At 45.1% G+C, this 22,794-nt stretch overlaps 1 protein-coding gene across 2 annotated transcripts in view; it reads right to left on the bottom strand.

Annotated features, from left to right (window-relative positions):
• Positions 1–22,794, bottom strand: part of GRID2 (glutamate ionotropic receptor delta type subunit 2) — a 1,026,718-nt gene that overhangs the window by 423,419 nt on the left and 580,505 nt on the right. For both annotated transcript variants that reach the window (XM_077814385.1, XM_077814386.1), the window contains one exon: positions 20,472–20,677. In XM_077814385.1, the coding sequence (XP_077670511.1) occupies positions 20,472–20,677 (206 nt within the window). The remainder of the gene's footprint in view (positions 1–20,471; positions 20,678–22,794) is intronic.

The raw sequence follows: 22,794 nt of genomic DNA, 5'->3' as shown, positions 1-22,794 counted from the left end.
TACTGCTATTAGCAATAAGAACAGGTATATACCTTGACTCTCTTTCCCAGCTTGCCTTACCTAGGTCTCAGCTGTCCTGATAACAAGTCCCAGCATGTTTTAGTATTGGGCAGAAGGCTGGGGGAACACAGCAGGTTTAGTTATGGAAACTGCCTTAAATTTAACATTATTTGACATTTCTGCTGACAGGGTTCCTAAGAAGCAAATGTCCAGAAAGGGAAACATTCTCCAAATTAATCAAGGAAATATCCACTGACTCAGAGGACAATAAAAAGTAGTAACCCCCTCCCCCAAAAGACGACAAAAAAACCCCTGAGTTAAAAATCTATTTGTATATTTCATTGTGTTATACTGTCCTCAGCTTTGGCAGTTGTTACGGGTGCACCCTGAGGTCACAGGCCTGACTTGGAGGACTTCTATCATGGGTGGAACCACACCATCCAATCAGTCTAGGATCTCTGGGTGGCAACCTGCCTGTTTACCAGCCATATTAACACCACATGTCAACTGCATTTGGCAACGGTAAGCCCTTTTCCGAAAGGGACCTGTGAGCAGCAAGCTAATTAAAGTGAACCAAAACCAGCTTCTTCAAAACCATATGCATGCTACCCATTACCTAAACCATAATCTTTTATCACAAGGTTTTGTAAATTCCATTCAGCTCAGTTACCTCCCTCTCTGGGCTGGGAAAAGCAGACTGCCCTGTTACATTCCCTCCATGTTTCAGTCTCGCTCCACCCTGGGCAGCTGCTGACACCCTACTCAAGTCCCGCTTCATCCTTAAACAGCGTGTGACGATGTGACTCATACAGGGAGGGGGGAGTGTTGACCTGGGAATGTGCCCTGGGGACGGGAGACCTGAGAGCCTGTCACCTGAGCCAGGAGGGGGAGGGGGAGGTAACACCTCTGCCCAGGAATGTGGACGGAGACTGCAGCAGGGAACCTGCTGGGTGGGTTTAGTTTTCAGTTTGGGGCTGGGGAGAGGAACACAGGGAACCCCAGGGCTGGGGTCTAAGCTCCCTGCTCCCCCAGAAGGACGTGATTGAGGGGTCCTGGTTGTACCCACAAGCTCTGTTGTGGACTGTGTTCCTGTGGTCCAATAAACCTTCTGTTTTACTGGCTGGCTGAGAGTCTCAGTGGATCCCAGGAAGAGGGGTGCAGGGCCTGGACTCCCCCACACTCCATGACAACTGGTGGCAGCGGTGGGATCTACTGCACCCCGTGAACGGCGCTTCCTGCAGTAAGTGACAGGGGAACAGTAAAACGAAGGGGAATTGACGGGGACCAGGAGTGCTGAAGATTCAGAGAGAGATGGTTTCGGGGGGCGGTTAACCCCTGGGAATGTGTGACCAGAGAGAAGGACTTTTGCAGTAACAGGGTCCCCCGGGGGATTGCAGCGAGTGGTCCCAGGGGCGGAGGAGTCTGCAGCTCGACCCTGGCAAAGAGGTGGTGACCTCAAGAAGGACTGGCACACTAAGGGCCTTTCCTGGAAACCGTGGGAAGCTGCCTGGCCTGCGAGTGGCCAGCAGGGAGATGTACGCTAAACGCCTTAAGAGCGACCTGGTGGAGCTGTGCAGGCAGAGGGGCCTGCGCATCGGGAGGTCCACCAAGGAACAGCTGATTGCCCAGTTGGAGGAGAGGGATCGCTTGGATGACCCGATCCCTGTCCCTGAGGGAAGCCGCCTGGCAGACGCAGCGTGGGCCCTGGGGCCTGACCGGGCTGGGAGGGGTCAGACTGCTGCCGAGGACATCCCGAGACCCTTCCTACCTATGTCTGGGGGAGGGGTTGGGGGAAGCCCAGCGAATACCGAGGGCACCCTGACCCCAGCAGCCAGCAGGGGATCCTCCTGGCGGAGCTCCCCATCCCTGGAGCTGAGGCGGCTGGAATGGGAGAGGGAGATGAAAATGAGGGAGCTGGAGGATCATGAAAAACAACGTCAACATGAGGAGAAACAACGTCAACATGAGGAGAAACAACGTCAACATGAGCAGGAGGAGAAGGAGAGGGAACGTCAGGAGAAGGAGAAACAAAGACAGCACGAACTGGAGCTGGCCAGGCTGAGGAGCAGTGGGGCCCCGGCTGTGGTGAGTGAGGGGGGACCCAAGACTGCAAGGAACTTTGATAAGTGCTTCCTGGCCCAGCGTAAGGAGGGGGAGGACATAGATAGCTTCCTGACGGCCTTTGAGAATGCCTGTGAGCTGCACAGGGTTGACCCTGCAGACAGGCTCCAGTTCCTCACCCCCTTACTGGACCCCAAAGCCGTGGAGGTGTACAGCCGAATGACAGGGGCGGAGGCAGGGGACTATGAACTGTTCAAACAGGCCCTGCTCCGTGAGTTTGGGCTGACCCCTGAGATGTACCGGAGAAGGTTCCGGAGTCAGCGTAAAACGCCTGAGGTCACCTACCTACAACTGGTCAACTGGATGCAGGGGTATGCCCGCAAGTGGACAGCTGGGGCCCGAGCTAAAGAGGACCTGCTTGACCTAATTGTACTGGAGCAACTGTATGAACAGTGCCCTTCCGACCTGAGACTGTGGTTGGTGGACAAAAAGCTGGAGAACCCCCAGCACGCAGGGCAGCTGGCCGACGAGTTTGTGAACAGTCGGTCAGGGGGTAGCCGGGAGGAGTCCCAAAAGAACAGGCCCCCCCCGATGCAGAGAGAGAGTCACCAGGGGGCCTCCCAGCGGGGAAATAGGGAGAACCCCCTCCCAAGGGGGACGCCTGGCGTCGGGCCCCTCCGACCTGCTCGAGGGGACCAACGTGACCTGAGCTGCTATCACTGTGGCCAGAGAGGCCACGTACGGTCCCAGTGCCCCAGGCTCAGGGACAGACTGAGCAGACCCAACCTACCCAGGGTTAACTGGGTAGGGACCCAGCTGGACGAGGGGCAGACGACCCAGGAAAGGGGGCCTACCAGTTTACCACCTGCTCAGGAGGGAAGAGTACCCCAGGCCAGCTCCGCCAGAGGGCTGGAGGCTCTGGACTCAGGGTGCTCGGTTTACAGGGTGGGCGCGGGGCTGTCCCTCCGGAGAGAGTGCCTTGTTCCCCTGGAGGTGGATGGGAGGAAGGTCAATGGATACTGGGATACGGGCGCGGAGGTGACGCTGGCCCGGCCCGAGGTGGTGGCCCCAGATCGGGTGGTGCCCAACACCTACCTGACCCTGACAGGGGTGGGCGGGACCCCATTTAAGGTGCCCGTGGCAAGGGTACACCTGAAATGGAGGGTCAAGGAGGGCCCCAAGGATGTGGGGGTACACCACCATTTGCCCACTGAAGTTTTGATGGGGGGAGACCTAGAGGACTGGCCAAGCAAGCCCCAGACCGCCCTGGTTGTGACCCGTAGCCAGAGCCGGCGAGGGGCACTGCTCCCTGACCTCGGGGAGGGTACCGCACCGGAGGCGCAGGACTCTTCCCTGGTGGGGAGGGAGCGCCGAGGGGCACGGCTCAGAGAAGCTGAGGCCTCAGACCTGGCCACTGAGGGGGAACCGGGCCCCATCCCTTCCCCAGCTGCTGAGTTCCAGGCCGAGTTGAGGAAAGATCCCTCCTTGCGGAAGCTCAGGGACCTGGCCGACCTTGGTGTGGTACGGACCATGAGGAGAGGCTGCCAGGAGAGGTTCCTGTGGGAGAAGGGGTTCCTGTACCGAGAATGGGCTCCCACAAGGGAAGTAGAGTCCTGTGGGACCAGGAGGCAGCTGGTGGTCCCCCAGAAGTATCGCCGCAAGCTACTGTACCTGGCCCATGACATCCCCCTCTCAGGGCACCAGGGAATCCGGCGCACCCGGCAGAGGTTGCTACAGAACTTTTACTGGCCCGGGGTCTTTACCACGGTCCGGCAGTATTGCCGATCCTGTGACCCCTGTCAGAGGGTGGGGAAGGCCCGGGACAAGGGGAAAGCGGCTTTGAGACCTTTGCCCATCATAGAGGAGCCTTTCCAGAAGGTGGCCATGGACATCGTGGGGCCTCTCAGCAAGACGACCCGGTCGGGGAAGAAATACATTCTGGTGGTGGTAGATTTTGCCACCCGCTACCCCGAGGCAGTGCCCTTAGCTTCCATTGAAGCAGACACCGTGGCCGATGCGCTCCTGACCATTTTCAGCCGAGTGGGGTTCCCCAAGGAAGTCTTGACAGACCAAGGCTCCAACTTCATGTCGGCCCTGCTCCGGTGCTTGTGGGAGAAATGTGGGGTCCAGCACAACTGGGCCTCAGCTTATCACCCCCAGTCCAATGAGCTGGTGGAGAGGTTTAACGGGACGCTAAAGATGATGCTGAAAACCTTTATGAACCAGCACCCGCAGGATTGGGACAAGTACTTACCTCACCTGCTGTTCGCGTACAGGGAGGTGCCCCAGGAGTCTACCGGATTTTCGCCTTTCGAACTGTTATATGGCAGGAGGGTGAGGGGCCCCCTGGACCTGATGAGAGACGAATGGGAGGGGAAGGCCACTCCCGATGGAGAGTCAGTGGTGGAGTATGTTCTGATCTTCCGAGAGAGACTGGCTGAACTCATGGGCCTGGCCAGGGAGAATCTGGCCAGAGCCCAGAAGAAGCAGAAGGTCTGGTATGACCGCACGGCGCGGGCCCGTGCCTATGCCACTGGGGATCCGGTGATGGTTCTCATCCCTGTGAGAAAGAACAAACTACAGGCCGCCTGGGAGGGCCCTTTCAAGGTCGTCAAGCAGCTCAATGAGGTAAACTATGTGGTGGAGCTGTCGAACCGGGCGCACCACCGCCGGGTGTACCATGTGAATATGATGAAGCCATATTATGCCAGGGGGAATGGGGTGTTGGCTGTGTGTGGACAGTGGGAAGAGCAGGGAGATGACCCTTTAGTAGATCTATTCCCTGAGACCAGAGCTGGTTCCCCCCTGGAAACAATTCCCCTCTCGGATCAACTAACCCCTGCCCAGCAAGCTGAGGTCAGGGGGGTGCTGCATCCGTACCGACAGCTGTTTTCCAACCAGCCTGGATGCACTAATCTGACTGTCCACCGGGTGCAGACCGGGTCGCACCCACCGATAAGATGCTCCCCCTTCCGAGTCACAGGGAAAACTGCTCAGGACCTGGAAAGAGAGGTCCGGGACATGCTGGCTTTGGGGGTGATCCAGCCATCTGCCAGCCCTTGGGCCTCGCCGGTGGTGCTGGTCCCCAAAAAGGACGGGTCGGTCCGGTTCTGTGTGGACTATCGGAAGCTCAATGCCATCACTGTATCTGATGCCTACCCCATGCCCAGGCCGGACGAGCTCCTAGACAAGCTGGGAGGAGCTCGGTACCTTACCACCATGGACCTTACAAAGGGCTACTGGCAAGTGCCGCTGGATGCAGATGCCTGGCTGAAATCGGCCTTTATCACCCCTCTGGGGCTCTACGAGTTCCTGACCCTGCCTTTCGGCCTCAAGGGAGCGCCGGCCACCTTCCAGCGCCTGGTGGACCAGCTCCTGAGGGGGATGGAGAGTTTTGCCGTGGCGTATATTGATGACATCTGTGTCTTTAGCCAGACCTGGGAGGCCCATGTGTCCCAGGTTAGACAAGTGCTGGACCGACTCCAGGGGGCTGGGCTGACTGTAAAAGCGGAGAAGTGCAAGGTGGGGATGGCGGAAGTATCTTACCTGGGCCATCGGGTGGGGAGCGGCCGCCTAAAGCTGGAACCAGCCAAGGTGGAGGTGATCAGAGACTGGCCCGCTCCCCACACCAAAAAGCAGGTCCAAGCCTTTATTGGGATGGCAGGATACTACCGAAGATTTGTGCCCCACTTTAGCGCCATAGCCACCCCCATCACTGAGCTATGCAAGAAGGGGAAGCCAGACAAGGTGGTCTGGACCGAGCAGTGCCAGGAGGCTTTCCGGGCGCTGAAGGAGGCTCTGGTCAGTGGCCCAGTCCTGGCAAACCCAGACTTTGACAAGCCCTTTGTGGTGTTCACCGACGCCTCCGACACGGGACTGGGGGCAGTGTTAATGCAGGAGGATGAAAAGGGGGAGAGACACCCCATCGTGTACCTGAGCAAGAAGTTGCTACCCCGGGAGCAACACTACGCGGCCATCGAGAAGGAGTGCCTGGCCATGGTATGGGCCCTCAAGAAACTAGAGCCCTATCTCTTCGGGCGACACTTCACCGTCTACACCGATCACTCTCCCCTGACCTGGCTGCACCAGATGAAAGGAGCCAACGCCAAGCTCCTGAGATGGAGCCTGCTCCTGCAGGATTACGACATGGACGTGGTCCACGTGAAGGGAAGTGCCAACCTGATAGCGGATGCGCTGTCCCGGAGAGGGGGCCCCGAACTTCCCCAGGTCACTGGTCACAGTGACCCCGCTCAGTTCAGTCTAGAAGGGGGGAGAGATGTGACGATGTGACTCAGCAGGGAGGGGGGAGTGTTGACCTGGGAATGTGCCCTGGGGACGGGAGACCTGAGAGCCTGTCACCTGAGCCAGGAGGGGGAGGGGGAGGTAACACCTCTGCCCAGGAATGTGGACGGAGACTGCAGCAGGGAACCTGCTGGGTGGGTTTAGTTTTCAGTTTGGGGCTGGGGAGAGGAACACAGGGAACCCCAGGGCTGGGGTCTAAGCTCCCTGCTCCCCCAGAAGGACGTGATTGAGGGGTCCTGGTTGTACCCACAAGCTCTGTTGTGGACTGTGTTCCTGTGGTCCAATAAACCTTCTGTTTTACTGGCTGGCTGAGAGTCTCAGTGGATCCCAGGAAGAGGGGTGCAGGGCCTGGACTCCCCCACACTCCGTGACACAGCGTATCAAAGGTTTTAGCTTCCTCTGTCACCCTCGGTTTAGGTTGGGAAAAGTACACCTTGCCAGACCAGCTGGAGCTAAGCAGGGGTTATTCCCCAGTCAATAGCTTTCCCCACTGTTTCCTCAAGGATCTTTGGCATTCTCTGGACTGTACCCTATCTTTGCCATTGTTTTGTTTCCTGTTGGTTTCCCACTTCCAATCTTCTTTGATGTAACTCCATTCAGCCAGGCAGGATAATGTCACACAGGAAAACTGAAATGCATATGATATCTGTAAAATGTACAGGTATTTCCACCATTCTGCAAAGAAATATGCTTCTATTTCTCTCAGAGCCTATCCATGGGTCAGATTAACTGCACTGGGTGCAAGGGGTTAAAATTTAAAATCCCTTCTATTGGAAAGGACATTCACTGTCTTCACAGCATCCCCAGAAAGAGAGATCTCAGAGTGGTAAAGGGTCAGTACATCTCCTGACAGGGCTAGCAATGTACCCTCAGCCTAGCATCACTTGCTTTTGGGGCTATGCAGGCCAGCTCCAGGCCAGCAGGGTGCGGTTTGCAAGTGATTACAACATTGCATCCCCAATCTATGTCGACTGTCTGTTACTAAGGGCCCAAACTGGGTTCTCCTGGAAATATTTTGTCATGAGCAATGATTAGCTGAGACAGGACTATGAGTTCAAATAGTTTTGTGCTATTTCACTCACAAGCTGGTCAACAGCTGCTTGCCTCTTGACTGGCTATTCATTTGTGGAGACAAAGTCAGTGGGCTCTCCATGGAAGTAGAGGGCTCTGTCTGGGTGGATCTTGGTCCAGGATCAAGTCCTTAACCTGGACTTGACACGGAAACCCAATAGGTAATTTGTGTTTGCAAAACTTATATGGCACTTTTTGCAAACTGAAGCAAAAAGAAAGAAAGAGGCAGTTTTTGCTCTTGTTTATGGAAACTCCAGCATGAGTCACAACCATACCTTAATTTTCTATTTGAGTCCACAGTCTACAGAACAGAACAGAAGACAAACTATTCATAATCATTTGCAAATGAACCAAACACTATAAAATCCTAATTAGGGAAGGGTAATATTAAGAGAGCGGTGAGGAACAAATATTGTCAGGTCCCAAAGTTATTTGCTACCTTACGGAGACCACAAAGCCAGTACTCTCTGGTAAGTACTGCCCAACAGAATCTTTTCTCTTTTAATAGACTTCAAGAATGTCTTTTCTGATTATAAAACACGCACAGCATTCCACAAAAGGAAGCTGAATCATGAGTTTCCACTGTTGCAGAACACTCAAAGCAATTGGTTTTAATGCTGCTCTGAACATTTTTACTAATGCTCTATTGAACCAAATCTATTTGCAGATAATTATCCAACTAGGCCATGAAAATATAATTATTTAAATTTATGCAAGCCACCTCCATATTTCCATAGTTTATTGAAATAAATAAATTACTTGAAAATACTGTATCAGAGTAAACCCCCTACCTTGTTTATTATCTTACTTCCTGTATCACAATGAGTGTAAAGGAGCATATTTTGCTCTTATTGATCAGGAGAAAAACACAGGAATAGTTTGTGAAGAGACATTTAATAAGCAAGTTTCAATATACCTGGAATAAGGGCATAGATTTCTATCTCCAGTTTAGGACAAAGTAATAACATGGTCTTGCTTCTCAATGCCATTCAGTACAATTTTAAAAATAAAGGAACGGATGCTTACTGTTTTTCCTTATTTCATTCTAACAGAGGGATAAGATTAATTGGATATTACAGTTCCGAGTCAACTAAATGCGCTTCAGTGTTAAAAAGCATTCAACACTAATTTTTCATGGTGATGAGGAATGTTGTCAGGGTTGGAAGCCATCTAGGAAGACTCCTACATGAGCTACCACGTGACATACTTCCTGCCGCTGCTGAGCAGCAGACATTACAATTGTGATAGTACACAGGTAATCTGGCATAGGAAGAAGAATCTTTGCCTGCGTAGAGGAGACTGTTTTGGCAAGTCTTATCTCCATTTAAGATTAATCAACCCCCGATGTCAGTGATTTTCATTCTTTTGTAAAAAGACATCACCTCCTAGAGGCCCCAATCAAAAGTCCTGGCCTGATCATGCTAGGCACTATGTAACAGCCCTTTATGCCCACTGGCAGAGCATTTAATACACAAGAGACTTTAGGATGTTGTAAATTATACCAAGGAATGGACTGGCCCATAGCTGGTCCAAGAGGAGGGGAGACATGTCCCCTTCCTGAGTTCTGTCATATGTTTTTCTGACACAGCTGCATATCAGGATCATGATAAAAAAAATCATACTAATGCAGAAGACCTGTGCAAGGCCCTCTGCTCCACTTTACCCCTTGAAGAAGGTGTGAAGTGAGATAGAAAGCATATTGTGGGCCCTTTGTGCTGTGCTATATTTCACTCACAGAGAGTTCCAAATGTTATTTCCTCTTCACAGCAGATGCTAACATTGCACAACAATTCAACAGGAGGATGGATTGCACTATAATTCAGGCTCTCCCTGTGACCACACAAAATATGAAGATTTATTAACTGAATCTCTGCTCTCCTCTTGGCCCTTTCCCATACATGCAGAAATTGAAACAGGAGAAAGATGGTGTACTTTAGGCCATGATGATGGAGTCTCTATAGCTTAATCCTGTGCAAATCCCTTTTGTGTTGCTTGTATTTTAGCACAGAAGCTCTCTCCCATTCGCTCTCTCCTGCCTAAGAGCAAAAATCCCCAACATCTAACCTTTAACCTGTGGCAAGAGACTGTGCGTACAAAATCTATTCCCACACCATTCCAGGAATCAAGCCACAACAGGCACACTGTACTAGGGGAAAAGCAAATGCAACTTTCATATCTGGAGATCCGCTATCAGCTGAATGGCCTGTAGTCAGTCTGCACTATCTTACGGGTCAAGAATCTGGACTGAAATATAAATCCATGAACCATAATTTTTTTTCTTTTTCTTCTTAAAAAGATAGATGGGGAAGTATTTGGAAGGGATTTGGAAGTTATTGAAGAAAGATCCTTTAAGTCTTCAGTAAAATTTACAGCTATTGTGAAGACAATGGAGAAAAGACCGGCCTTCAGTGCTAGTGACATACAGCAGATGAAGAAAAGGGTCCAGTTTGTTATTAACAACAATAATTTACAACAGGCCATGTGGTACTGGTTTAGTCCTACCCCAAAAGATACAGTGCTAGAGAAGGACAACACTGCTTTTTAAAGGAGCACAGCGTGGAAAAATCTCTCAAACTGAAAACAGTGAGTAAAATCAACCCAGAAAAACAGATCAAAGAGATTGAGAGAAAAATGGGAGGGGCAAGAAAAGATGCACTGACGACACAATATTTCATTTTACCCTCGGAAAATTAATTGCCACAGCTAAAATTTAATACAAAGTTATTAACACGTGAGGAAATTACAATGTAATGACAAAGACAAAATATGGCAAGGAAAAGGGATATAACAATGTGAAGTGGGTTGTTACAGGTAAGCATTCAGGGTAAAATTTTCAAGTTGCCTAACTGATTTAGGAGCTTAAGTCCAATTTTCAAAAGCAATTTAGGTGTTTTTGAAAATGGACCCTCGGTGAACTGCACCAGAATCTGGGAAATCTCCTCACCCTATCCTTCGCTTTAGTACTTGTGACTCAGAGGCCCATTGGTGGCTCACTACTCTGTCAGTAACTCTTGTCAGGCCTGACGTATTCACCACAGTTAGGTAAAAGGTAAACAAAGCTATCAAACTAGCAAGTTAGGGAGACAACCACTTAAATATCTCAACAGGGGAGGAGACTACAAACATTAACATGGCATCAGCTCCCTCCTGGATGCTGCAAGCTGAGCCCTTCAGAAGGCTTCCTAACTTTGAAAACAAAGAAAAAGCTTTGGGGATATAAGCAGAGAATAAAAGACATTTTGACATCCTTCACCAGAGGAGACAAAGCAACTGAGCACTTTGAGCTCTGTGAAGGGTCTGGGCTAAAAAACCTGGTCAGCCATGCTGGAAGAAATATCGGCGAGAAAAACTTATTTGCACAGAGGACTCTAAGTTTAAGTTAGATTCAAGTCTCAGAAGCGTATTCTTACTTTTGATTGCCTGTAACCATTTCTATCTTTATTTCTTATATTTGATATAACTTAAACCTATGTCCTTTTATTAATAAACTTACTTTACTTCGACGGTAAACCAACTCAGTGCTTTGAAAGAGAGGGTTTGTTAACCCCCATTAAGGGAATAAGCTGCTGTGAAGGGTTTCTTTCAAGGGGTAGCAAACTTGACAAGGTTTTGTGGGTGCTACAGGTAGAGGGGCTGAGCAATGCAGATAGACCTCTCTGTTATTTGCGAGGCAAGGTTAGGATTGGCACAGTCTTGGAGAGTTAGTTGGCAAGGCAGATCAGGAATCTGACACACAGCATAGCAGCAGCAAAGCTCTCACTTGCTGAGGCTGAGAGGGGTAACACAGTGGCTCACAGTTCTGGGAAACCCAGCAGTCTGTCACCGCACTTTTCATGACCCCTCCAGTGCATTACTGCTTCTAAATCAATTGACTAGCAGAAACTGTTCTACTAGTAGAGAGGTCTCGCAGTCTTCACCAACATTTAATCCAAGTGACACAAGGAGGTGCACACATATCCCCTTGGCATAGAATAATATTACTGTTTACCCAGTACATTTCATCTGCAGATATCAAAGCACTTCACAAAAGGCAAAAGGTGAGCAAGCAGTGTTACACTCTTTTACAAATGGGAAGAACAACAATACAGAGCAGTTAAGTAACTTGCTCAAAGTCACACAGCAGATTGTTGGCAGAGCTGGGAATAGAACCCAGGTCTCCCAAGTCAGTTTGGTGTCATGTTTAGTAGACCACGCTACTGACAAAATAGCTCAATACATACTGGTCCAGGTGGACTTTCCACCTCTAACTGCTCAGAACTTATTTAATATTGGAGTTCCGTTACATTCTAGACTGAATAAATCAATGGGCCCAATCCTTCTCCCACTGAAGCCAGCGGTGGTTTTGCCACTGGGACCAGGCCCATCATTTTCTGTCTGTATTAACCTTTTTTCAGTTAAATTCAGTTTTGCCCGTGTGTTTATTTTTGAATCAGTGCCGATGCCCAAAGATAACAGTTAGAAACAGAGAGGGGAAAGATATTTCCTTTACAGAATTACACATCCAAACATCACAATGATATCCCACGGGACGTGTGTGAAATGCAATACACACCACACATAGAATCAAATGAAAGAAGGCTGAGCTCCTGTGAACTCTGAATCAGTAAAAGGATGGGTGAACCCGGTGTCGATAAAGTCAATCTGTCTCTGCTGTGACTTTGAAAATAGGCATTTTAAAGAAATAAACCTGCTTTTCGTGCAGATCTCTAGAGTAAATCCTTTTCTGTTCTTTCTACAGTTCACAACTAAATGAATTTAGGCTTACTGCATGGTCAGAGCTGAAGCTGAAACCTGTTACAATCATTTGGTCATATGACACTGCATGAAAAACAAGTTGCTTTGGTAATTATTTAAATGTTTGGTTAAACACACTCGCACTGTTGCCAAGAACAGAGGACCCCATTAAAAGCTGGACCCTCCCCACCTTCATTAGGGTAATTTAACAAAGGATATGAATATTTATTACCCTAATTATAGGGAATATTGCAAAAAAACATGGTCAAGGTATGTGGCATGATGGCATAAACCATTCTTTAATTGTACCCACATTCATTTCTCATATAAACACATGGAATGCATAAGTTAGAGAGAATTATTAGCCTTCTCTCTATCTTTACTCCATTTCATCTGCATATTTTAAAAGTATATTATGAAGTTAATATTAAACAATTATTCATTTATGAAGGTTGCAGAATAGCTCATTTGACAACTTTCACCCAATGCTACCAGTTTCTCGGGATCAACGTGTATCGTCATGGGAAGGCAGAACTACAAGACATTTTAATTTGACAGGTTCAAGAGGTGAAATGTAAAAAGCAAAAATCATGCATAGTTGATACTAGAAATGCCTAACACAGTTATATAATGCCTAACACAGTTTCATTTCCCTGCCTTGATGGCCAACATGAACAAATAAAATGGCTTATACAGAGGTGAATACAATGGGAATTTACAGGCATTGCTCTTACAAGCAGAGCCGAGTCTGTTTTTTCACAGCAGCACTCACATTTGGTAACTGAAATCAGCAATTAGCTTTGCACAACATATGTTTTATATGTGTTCTAATTCATTACAAAATGACAGAACTTACAAATATATTGCTATTCACTGTGCTGAGCTTGGTGATTTGGGAAGTCACAGTAGCAGCAGTAGTCTCAAGCACCAGCCACTTCAACCATAGATAGAGTCTCAGCTCTCAGAAGAGGGTGCTAGAAAAATGATCTGCAGTCCGAGAGTGCCTCTAAAGACTCCAGCCAGGGAGACTGGCTGTACTCTGCTCAGAATCAGCAGGATTAAAGCAGATTGGGGCCCACCTTACTCGGCACGAACACAATGATAAAATGGGATAAAATGCAACATGGGTTTACCAAAAGTATATCATGCCAGACTAACCTCATATCTTTCTTACATAAGATAACGGATTTCTTAGATAAGGGAATGCAGCAGATCTAACTTATCTGGACTGCAATAAAGTATTTGACACAGTGTGCTAATGAAATCTGCTGCTCATTCAAACTTGAGAGGCATTGACAATATAAAGGAAGATTACAATATTATATAGAAAGAATTGGCAGACCTATTGGATGGGACGAAATGTAATGCTACATATTGTAATGCTACATCTTAAGTTGTATCAGGAGAGATATTTACAGTACAGATAGAGCAGTATTAATGCCATCCCACAAGGCATTGGCAATACTATTATACACCAAAATGCACGAAAGATGGATTCAAACCGGAACAGGTGCAGAGAAGAGGTACAACAATGATGAAGGGAATAGAGGGCCTATAATATGAAAGGAGACTTACAGAGTTTGGCTTGTTTAGCCAAGCAAAATAAAGGTTGAGAAGGGACACCTTAAATGACTGCTTCTTGGAGCAGCTCGTCCTGGAACCCACAAGAAGAGAAGCAATTCTTGATTTCGTCCTAAGTGAAAGGCAGGATCATATATGTGAATATAGCTGGACCGCTTGGTAATAGTGACCATAATATAATTAAATTTAACATCCCTGTGGCGGGGAAAACTCCACAATGGCCCAACACGGTATCATTTAATTTCAGAAAGGAGAACTACACAAAAATGAGGAGGTTAGTGAAACAGACATTAAAAGGTACAGTACCAAAAGTAAAATCCCTGCAAGCTGCATGGAAACTTTTTAAAGACACCATAACAGAGGCTCAACTTAACTGTATACCCCAATTTAAAAAACATAGGAAGAGAACCATCATGGTTAAACAACAAAGTAAAAGAATCAGTGAGAGGCAAAAAGGCATCCTTTAAAACGTGGAAGATAAATCCGAATGAGGAAAATAGAAAAGAGCATAAACTCTGGCAAATGAAGTGTAAAAATATAATTAGAAAGACCAAAAAAGAATTTGAAGAACAGTTAGCCAAAGACTCCAAAAGTAATAGCAAATTTTTTTTAAATACATCAGAACTAGAAAGCCTGCTAAACAACTAGTGGGGCCACTGACGATCGAGATGCTAGAGAAGCACTCAAAGACGAAAAGGCCATTGTGGAGAAACTAAATGAATTCTTTGCATTGATCTTCATTGTTGAGGATGTGAGGGAGATTCCCAAACCTGAGCCATTCTTTTTGGGTGACAGATCTGAGGAACTGTCCCAAATTAATGAATCGTTAGAGGAGGTTTTGGAACAAATTGATAAACTAAACAGTAATACGTCTCCAGGACCTGATGGTATTTACCCAAGAGTTCTGAAGGAACTCAGATGTGAAATTGCAGGATTACTAACTGTCATCTGTAACCTATCATTTAAATCAGCTTCTGTACCAAATGACTGGAGGATAGCTAATGTGATGCCCATTTTTAAAAAGGGCTCCAGAGATGACCCTGGCAACTACAGACCAGTAAGCCTCACTTCAGTACTGGGCAAATTGGTTGAAACTATTGTAAAGAACAAAATTGTCAGACACATAGCTGAACATAATTTGTTGGGAAATAGTCAACATGTTTTTTATAAAGGGAAATCATGCCTCACCAATCTACTAGAATTCTTTGAGGGGGTCACCAAAGCATGCGGACAAAGGAGATCCAGTGGATGAAGTGTATTTAGATTTTCAGAAAGCCTTTGACAAGGTCCCTCATCAAAGCAAAATAAGCAGTCATGGGATAAGAGGGAAGGTTCTCTCATGGATTGGTAACTGGTTAAAAGATAGGAAACAAAGGGTAGAAATAAATGGTCAGTTTTCAGAATGGAGAGAGGTAAATAGTGGTGTTCCCCGGGGAGCTGTACTGGGCCCAGTCCTATTTAACATATTCATAAACAATCTGGAAAAAGAGGTAAACAGTGAGGTGGCAAAATTTGCAGATGATACAAAACAACTCAAGATAGTGAAGTCCCAAGCAGACTGCGAAGAGCTATAAAAGGTTCTCACAAAACTGGGGTGACTGGGCAACAAATGGCAGATGAAATTTCATGTTGATAAATGCGAAGTAATGCACATTGGAAAACACAATCCTAACTATACATATACAATGATGGGGTCTAAATTAGCTGTTACCACTCAAGGAAGATCTTGGAGTCATTGTGGATAGTTCTCTGAAATCATCCACTCAAGGTGCAGCGGCAGTCAAAAAAGTGAACAGAATGTTGGGAATCATCAAGAAAGGGATAGATAATAAGACAGAAAGTATCACATTGCCTCTATATAAATCTGTGGTACGCCCACACCTTGAACACTGCGTGCAGATGTGGTCAACCTATCTCAAAAAAGATATATTGGAATTGTAAAAGGTTCAGAAAAGGGCAACAAAAATGATTAGGATTATAGAACGGCTTCCGTATGAGGAGAGATTAATAAGACTGGGACTTTTCAGCTTGGAAATGAGGTGACTAAGGGGTGATATGACAGAGGTCTATAAAATCATGAATGGTATAGAGAAAGTAAATAAGGAAGTGTTATTTACTCCTCCTCACAATACAAGAGCAAGGGGCCACCAAATGAAATTAATAGGTAGCATGTTTAAAACAAACACAAGAAAGTATTTTTTCACGAAATGGACTGTCAACCTCTGGAACTCCTTGCCAGAGTATGTTGTGAAGGCCAATACTATAACGGGATTCAAAAGGGAGCTAGATAGATTCATGGAAGATAGGTCCATCAATGGCTATTAGCTAGGATGGTCAGGAATAGTGTCCCTAGCCTCTGTTTGCCAGAAGTTGGGATTGGATCACTTGATGATAACCTGTCTGTTCATTCCCTTTGGGGCACCTGACATTGGCCACTGTCAGAGGACAGGGTACTGGGCTTGATGGATGTTTGGTCTGACCTGGTATGGCCATTCTTATGTTCTTATGATATGATACCTCTCTATAAATACATTGGGGCGTAACACGCGGGAGTGCCATGCGCTATTTAAGCTAAAGGGCAATGCTGGCAAAACAAATGGGTATAAATTGGCCACGAATAATTTTAGATTGGAAATTAGAAGAAAGTTTCTAACGACCAGAGCAGTAAAGTTCTGCAACACCCTTCCAATGGAGAATAGTGGGGGCACGTTCATGAATGTGACTATATGACGGGGTTGTGTGCAACAGCAGGGAACTGGACTAAATATCCCAGGAGGTCCCTTTCAGTTTTGTGTTCCTATGTTCTTCCTGTGTGCTTAAGAGCATGGTAAGTTTCAGGCTAGAGATAGCTCTACCAGGGCTGCGCTTGAGAACCTGAGTAAAACAACTGCGCATGTTATGATTGAGGCCGCATTTCCTAGGACACAGTATCTGAGGGCTCAGTACCACAAGTGGCTGATCATTCTAGTCACCATCCTGCAAAGCACTTAAGCACATGTTTGACATTAAGCATTTGAGTAATTCCACTGAAGTCATGAGATTATTCATATGTTTACAGTTAAGCACCTGATTAAGTGCTCTGCATGATTGGGACCAGTAAACTCAGTTTATTGCAGAATCGAGCCCTAAATGAAAAACCTAATGCTTTAAATTAGTAGTTTACAACAAAATATGTAATTTTTTGGGGGTGCAGAGAAGGTAGAATCCAGTATTTTATCTGGTGTAGAAACTGAAAAGACAAGAGTTTTCTCATGTTTTAGAGACAATGTGATATAGTGGACAGAGCATGTATCCAGAAACTATCAAGTTCTCATACTGGCTTTATTGCTGACACACATTCCTGAAGCCTGACCCCCACACCCTTCTCCTTTTCCCACTGCCAAAACCCTGGATCACACTGTTGTTCTTTCGTGCATGGTTTAATGGGTCCTTATCCTATCCAGCCTCCCTGACACCCCCTCTCCAATCTAACATTCACCAGTTAAAGTCATCTTCATCATCCACTCCTCTAACTGCACTACCCGCCTCCCCTAGTCCCTCCATAGGCTCCTTATATCCTCGCACAAATTCCTTATTCTACCTGAAAACCAGTGAGCAGTTTCACCAGCCAGGAAATGGAAATAAAATTCCAAGCCTCCATCTTTTTTAAGACCCCTTACCTCAGGGCTTGTTTATTATCTGCCAGTCACAAATACAAAATGCAATTCAGCTAGAAAACACCAGGCAATAACTCCCCAGAGGATTCCTCCCCCACCTTTTTAGACAATCAGGATACAAGTAGTCACTCCTTTCCCTCAGCTCCCTTTGACCCAATTTCCCCTTCCTTTACACTCTGCCCAGATCAGTCATGTAACCAGCAGGAACCTGTTAACGCTTTTAAGCTGCAGCACCTTTACCTTGTAACAAAAACTTTTTTGAAAGCTTTGCCATGCTCTGCCCCTACATTCTCTTTCTCTCTCTGTCCAGTGATTCCTCATATGAAACTCTACATTCCATCCACTTCTCACCTCACTGTTCCCTTTGTTCCTTTTCCCGCACATTATTCCCAATCCCCAAAATGGGGTGACCAGATAGCAACAGTGAAAAATCAGGACCAACGTGTGTGTGTTAAGGGTCCTATAGAGGACCAAGCCCCTAATGTTGGGACAGCCCCGATAAAATCAGGACATCTGGTCACCCTACCCCAAAAGGACATCAAGGATGCATGGGGCCCCTGGTTGTCACTTTGTCTTTCAAAATGGAAACAATGCTCCATTATCACTCTCTGAGAGGGTCGATGCGTGGATTAGCCAGCTGGTATCTGTACTACACTTCCAAGATATAAAGTTTGCTACCTAATTTTTAGGGATAATAAGCTATTTTCAAGGTGGGAGAAAGGCATTTAGACCTCAAGCCCCCTCTTCTTTCTGAACATTCTCTAAGTAGTGACCTCATCATTGCAAACTCCATGGATACAAAAGCTAGACAGAAAGCACGGATCAGCAAAGACATAACTAAAAGCATTGCTGTTTTCAAGAAACAAAAATATCAAAAGGTTAAAGCAAAGAAACTCTACCTCAAGGAATCTCTAATTTGCAGACGGCCAATTTATACTATTGTGTGAGACTATTTATTCTGGAAAAGGTGGTATTTGCACTGCAATCAAAGTCATGCTTATTACAGTTGTGGCATGTCCTCAGCTGAACCATGAGAACATTAAATACTTTTGTTAAGTTAAGAAGCCCAGATGAACCAGCAGCTGCATATCATGGGCAGGCAAGCCATAAAGGCTTAGGGCTGGTCTACACAGAGAGTTGTTCTTGATTAACTCCACATGTGGACAGTCTTAATAAGAGTGTTTTCTTCCTGTTTAGCTTAACCCAAGTGGTTAACCCAGGCTGAACAGGAACAAGGCATTCTTACTTTGGAATAAAAGTGGGTCTGTCTACAGGGGGACACTTAGGAAAATTAATCCAAATTAACTAAAGGTGCCAACAAACATTATTAGTTGAACTGCATTAAACCCTTGTGTAGAAACACCGATTCATAATTCAAGTGGCCTTAATTCAATTTATCTTAATGCACCTGGGACGTATTCAAGCGTAAAGTTACTCATGAACAACTCTCTGTGTAGACAAGCCCTTAAGGCTCGACTACACTTAAAATACTACAGCATCACAACTACAACTGCACTGCTGTAGCACTTCATTGTAGACACTACGTATGCCAATGGGTGGAGTTCTCTCATTGACATAGGTAACCCCTTCCGCAGGAGGCAGTACCGAGATCAACAGAAGAATTCTTCCATGTAGTGCTGTCTACATGGGGACTTAGGTCAGCTTAACTACGACTCTCAGGGGTGGGTGTAGTTAAACCAAACTACTTGTCTAGCATAGACCAGGCCTTTTGCTGGAATAGCTTATTCCATTCCTTCCTGCTACTCTTTTCCCAACCCCCTGAGCAAACAATGCTGCCTACAAACAGATCCAGCATGAAAGATTATTGTTAAATGTAAGAAAATGGTATATTTTTGTGTGATGGACGAACAACATGTTTATTTTGAGCCACATGTTGATGGTGAAGGGAAGAATATATCTATGTCATGCACTTTTGGAGCATGGAGCTGTCCACTCATGCCATTAATAAAATAGGGTGGGATTTTCAAAAGTATCGGGATGACTTAGGAGCACAATTTCCATTGAAAGCTAATAGGACTTGTCCTCCTAAATCACTTCAACTCTTGAAAATCCCACTCATATTAATTGCCATTAAGAAGTCTCCAGTTTCGCAAATGCCAACAATTGCAAAGTTGTGTAACACCAATAGTATGCCATACATTCTGAATGTCCAGAACTATTTCATGACAATTCTACCCTCTCTAACATATCCATAATTTGTTTTAAAAATTAAAAACAAATTTTCTCTTACTTTCCTGTGCCCCCTCCACCAAAACAACAACAAAAACCAAAACCCTATCTTATAAAGAAAAGGGAAGATCATTAAAAGACAAAACAAACCTGCTCCACCCCGAAACACAAAACACCTATCCCACCAATATGGCAGTCAGCTACTTCAAACACAAAACCCCTTTAATTAGTTAAATTTGATGCTGTAATCCAATTTTTGCTTAAATATACCAATACTACTGTATTTTAGCTCTTTAAATTCTTTATGGATATATTATCCTTTTAACTTAAACCTATGATCCCAATTTCCGATCTTATAACCTCTAATAGGTCATTATTAAACTTAATTTTATAAAAACCCAGCAAGTTTCAGTGCATCAATCAGATAAACACACCCATATCCAAAATATATGTAATTAAATAAAAATATCACTACTTTCAGCAGTAAAGTGGATGCTAAGGAATAAATGAGATGAGCAGGGAATTAGCAGTACAACAGACATGAATGTTAATAAGAGTTCTAAAGATAATTCTCTTGTATTTTTTGTAATATATTGCTCATAAGGGGCACAGGTATACTTTCCTTTGGATGCACTCATATGAACCATAAAACCATCATTAACAAGTGTTTTATGTTGTTGGTTCTTTCTGAGAGAGAGAATCAAGCATACGTATTAAAGTATTTATTTTTACAAGAAGTCACATAAAGTGCATCTATGTACTGTATTTTATAAGTTGTCAGGTAAAATTAATCATTTCACCAACATTTTAAAAATTTCAGTAAACAAAGTTGGGGGCATAGAGGGTCAGAGAAAATTAACACTGCTGATCACTTACCTCTGTAATGAAGGACTTGGCTGTCGATGCGTTCATTACAAGAATGGCCCGTCTCAGTGTGTCCCGGTAGCGGTTCAGTTCTTCTATTCGCATGGTGGCAAAGAGCCCTGTGATCATTTTATTGATGTTATTCTCTACCTTCTGCAGTGCTACATCCATTCCCTGCTGAGATACTTTGTCCAAAAATTCTTGTATTCCACGGATATCTAGGAACATCAAAAGCCCATCAAAATGCTAATTTGTATATAGAACAGAGACCAAAACACTGTTCTGCTTGTCTTGAAAAGGTATTCTACCCAGTGTTGGTTAGATCCCTGAAGGCCACCCTAACTTAATACTCATTTGAACTTGTCCTGAGCTATGCTCATGGTATGTCCTAAAGTGATAAAATGTGGGAAGAATTTTATGTATAGCTTAGTGTTCAAAATAATCACTTAAAAACTGTACTTAATTATGTTCAGTTGATTTCCTCACTCAATCACCATATTGTTTCCAATTCTAATTAACACTGTACATCTCCGAGAACAGTTTCATACTAAATGACACATGCAGAGAAGGGGAGGCTAAGTTATCAGACTGCAACATACAGTGCTTTTCTTTGTTTCTTTTCTTGGAGATTGGAAATAATGTTATCACCATAATACAACTGTCCTTGGAGAAGCACATACTTTGGATACCTAAACTTAGCTGCAGTAAGGCCTGCATTAGCTATTTACCAAAAAGCTGGAAGGATGGGTCCAAGTTGTACATAAATTGAGTTCCTTTATAAAAAAGAATCAAAACACAACCATAACACATTACTTGGTAGACACAATGGCCATTGACTGTGTTTAGTATTAAATAAAAATGAAAACAAAATGCAGGCATGATGTTTTTTTCATACACAAAGAGTTGTAATGGAGCCTGCTGACTCATTCTGTGTACACCATTCCTAAGAACAAGTTGTTTATGTTTATCTTTTGACGTAACTGCTTAAGTCATTGTGCCTACAGTATCTGCACCCTTTCCTTTTCCATAAATCCTACAAATAATCCTTTCATTTAGCTATGCGTCTGAGCGCTCACTGGAGACCCACCAGCTATTTGAGTTTATTGGGCCTTATGGTTAAACAGTCTTCAGCACCTGCTTTTGAGTTATGGTATACCTATCCAATATAAAAATGTTTTCGAGTGTCACAGTGCTAAACAAGCACCCTTCTGCAAAGGGCCAGTTGCAGAGTTAAAACTGATGCTTACAGTTCAAATAACTTATTTTCATTTGTAAACAAAAGAACAAAAAGGAACAAACATACAGTCCCCAGGAGAGAACACACTGTCTCTCTCCCTTGTGAGAGTCTATACTAATCTGAGCACAAAATGGCTGCCTGTCTTCAGAGACAGTAGAGTCCTTAGAGAGTTTAAAATGCAGTGTAATGTAACGCAGTGTAATGTAACAGTCACATATCTAAATAATCCACATAAGTTATTTAAAAAAGCCAGGCGTGGGAGCAAGCTTGTTTAAAACATTAATATTCCATGAGTTGAACCACTGGAAGTAAAATACAACAAACCAGGCGGCCATTTTAGGAATCCATGGCTGCAACCACACTATTTATATATAGATAAGTCAGTAATGTTTGAAGTATTACTAAATATCTGAAGAATGGTTTAACTCTAATAAAGTAAATGCACAGCCTAAAAATAAGGTTCCAAAAGATCGTCAGATGCTAATTACAGCTTCTATTTAATGTCTAAACTGGGAAAATTAAATTCGGTCTAATCAGGGATGTTGGGTTGTTTTGGGGTTTTTTTGGCACTTCAATGCCAATTTAAGAAGCAACAAGATTATCTGAAGGGTTACAAACATGCCTAGTTTTATGCGAACAATAAACTAGCTGCTTCTGCTTTAAAGTTTTACATATTTACCATGTTTCTGGGTTACTTAACAGCCAGTTAGACAGGAACTTTTTGATAGAGATAAAGATTGGCCAGGAATGCACTAAATTATTTACACCTTCTCAGGTACCTACATATACCATGAGAATACCTGGGAAAAGGTGACCTAAATTAGGACAAGTTTTGTCAGATTTCAATTCCATACCAATGGCCAGGGGCTCCTCTCACCCACTCAAGAGAGAGAGAAATGAGTGGGAGAGAAAACAGGAGGAGAACTTCTGTTTTCCTAAAATATGTGTTCTAGTTTAACCAGAAGTTATGGGCTTGATGCTGTCATTACTGAATGAAATTCTCTGATCTGTATTATGCAGGTGGTCAGACTAGATGATCAAAGGACTCCCTTCTGGCCTTGAAAATCTATTAATCTAACAAAGCAATGCAATATGTTG

The sequence above is a fragment of the Eretmochelys imbricata genome, chromosome 4 (genome assembly GCF_965152235.1).
Source record: "Eretmochelys imbricata isolate rEreImb1 chromosome 4, rEreImb1.hap1, whole genome shotgun sequence".
Taxonomy (NCBI): domain Eukaryota; kingdom Metazoa; phylum Chordata; order Testudines; family Cheloniidae; genus Eretmochelys; species Eretmochelys imbricata.
The sequence above is the reverse complement of the archived record's forward strand: the minus strand, read 5'-3'. Positions and strand labels throughout refer to the sequence as shown.